At 44.0% G+C, this 1,532-nt stretch overlaps 1 protein-coding gene across 1 annotated transcript; it reads right to left on the bottom strand.

Moving 5' to 3' along the window:
• Positions 1-10: 10 nt before the first annotated feature.
• Positions 11-1,248, bottom strand: LOC21383795 (ethylene-responsive transcription factor ERF061). The gene has a single exon (XM_010114844.2). The coding sequence runs from the start codon at positions 1,027-1,029 to the stop codon at positions 67-69; it is 963 nt and encodes a 320-aa protein (XP_010113146.1). The 5' UTR covers positions 1,030-1,248; the 3' UTR covers positions 11-66.
• Positions 1,249-1,532: the final 284 nt, after the last annotated feature.

Below are 1,532 nucleotides of genomic sequence, written 5' to 3'. Positions count from 1 at the left end.
AAAAAAGAAGAAAACTGAGAATGAATTTCACTAAAAATTTTGAAGAATTTGCTCTCATTGCTGTTCTCAATTAGCAAGAACCTCCCAAATCAAATCAGGATCGAAAGACGGGATCCGAGCAAGCGAAGATCCTTCAAATCCAGAGTCCTCTGCAACAGCAGCCATGGGACACTCATTGGAAACAGAGCACGGAGAATTCTCAGACCTCCAAAACCCGTCTTCGGAAACCGTCGGCGACACCATTTCCGGCCCCAAAACCAGGGGAGAAAACGCGGACGACGACGAAGTCGACGACGAATTAACAACATTCTCAGCCTTACAACCACCACTGCCTTTTCCATCTCCAACAGCCTCACTCTTCTTGGCATTCTTCTTGGCTTTGTTCCTCTTAACCTTCTGGCAGATGGCTTGAATCTTCGCATCCACTGAGCTCTTGAGAGCATTCAACTTGGTCCAATCCCCGAACCCCAAGACACTCGGATCTTTCAAATTCGGAAAGTTCAAGCGGGCATACTCCCCTCGGAGCTTATAGGCCGCCCTGTCGTATGCATAAGCCGCGGCTTCCGCGGTGTCGTATGTTCCAAGCCAGACTCTCATTCTGTTCTGAGGAAGCCTAATCTCGGCAACCCATTTTCCCCAATGCCTCTGCCTCACTCCCCTGTAGAGCTTCTTCCTGTACGGAACAGAAGCCGAGAAAGCCATACTTCTTGCTGTTGTGGACACAGAGACAGAGTCCTGAACTGGGTTGGTCATGGAAAACCGTGAGAAGTCATAGGTTGTCATGTTCTCGGAGCTGAACTTTTGGAGAAGATCTCTTTGCTGGAGGTAAACTGATGAGCCTAATGGCTCCAAAACAGGATTGTTGTTGTCGTTTTTGGTGGTTGTTGAACATGAGGGAACGCAATGGGAGAAAATTGAGTCCAAGGTGGTGGTCGTTCCTCCGGTTAGTATGAGATTTGAAAGCGAAGATCTGATATCGAGACCTTTGCTGAATTGTAAAGGAAAGTGGGTGTCATGGATTCTATCCATGGCTATGGCCAGTTTCTCTTGTAAGAGTTTGAGAAGACACGGAAAATGAACAAAAGAGAGAAATTCAGGAACTGGGTTCTTAAAAAAATTGACCCTTTTTTCCTGATTGGAACTTGAAGAAGAGGTAGACTATGAAAGAATTAGAAGAAAAGCTATGGGGTTTCTTGAGAGAGAGAGAAGATGAAATCTTATTCTTGGTCTAGAGAGAGAGAGATTTTTTGATTTACTAAGCTTTGATATTGAGTTTGGTCTCCTGCTATTTGTATTTATAGAGATACAGAGATATGCGTACTTCTTATGAACTTTTTACCCTCTCTCTACATCATGTGTGCATCACACCAAAAAAAGTTCTAAATTGTTTGACATTTTGGTCCAATTCGGTGATTTTGGAGGGAAGCTTGTCTGCTTGTGTGCATAATGACCAAACTGCCATCATTGAATAAGCAACAAAACGTGATGAAAAAGGGTGTTGTTGTAATTTGGTCAGGTATTATTCTAAAGGG

The sequence above is a fragment of the Morus notabilis genome, unplaced genomic scaffold (genome assembly GCF_000414095.1).
Source record: "Morus notabilis unplaced genomic scaffold, ASM41409v2 C11421298, whole genome shotgun sequence".
NCBI classification, from domain to species: Eukaryota; Viridiplantae; Streptophyta; class Magnoliopsida; order Rosales; family Moraceae; genus Morus; species Morus notabilis.
Note: the sequence above shows the minus strand (reverse complement) of the source record. Positions and strands in the feature narration are given on the sequence as shown.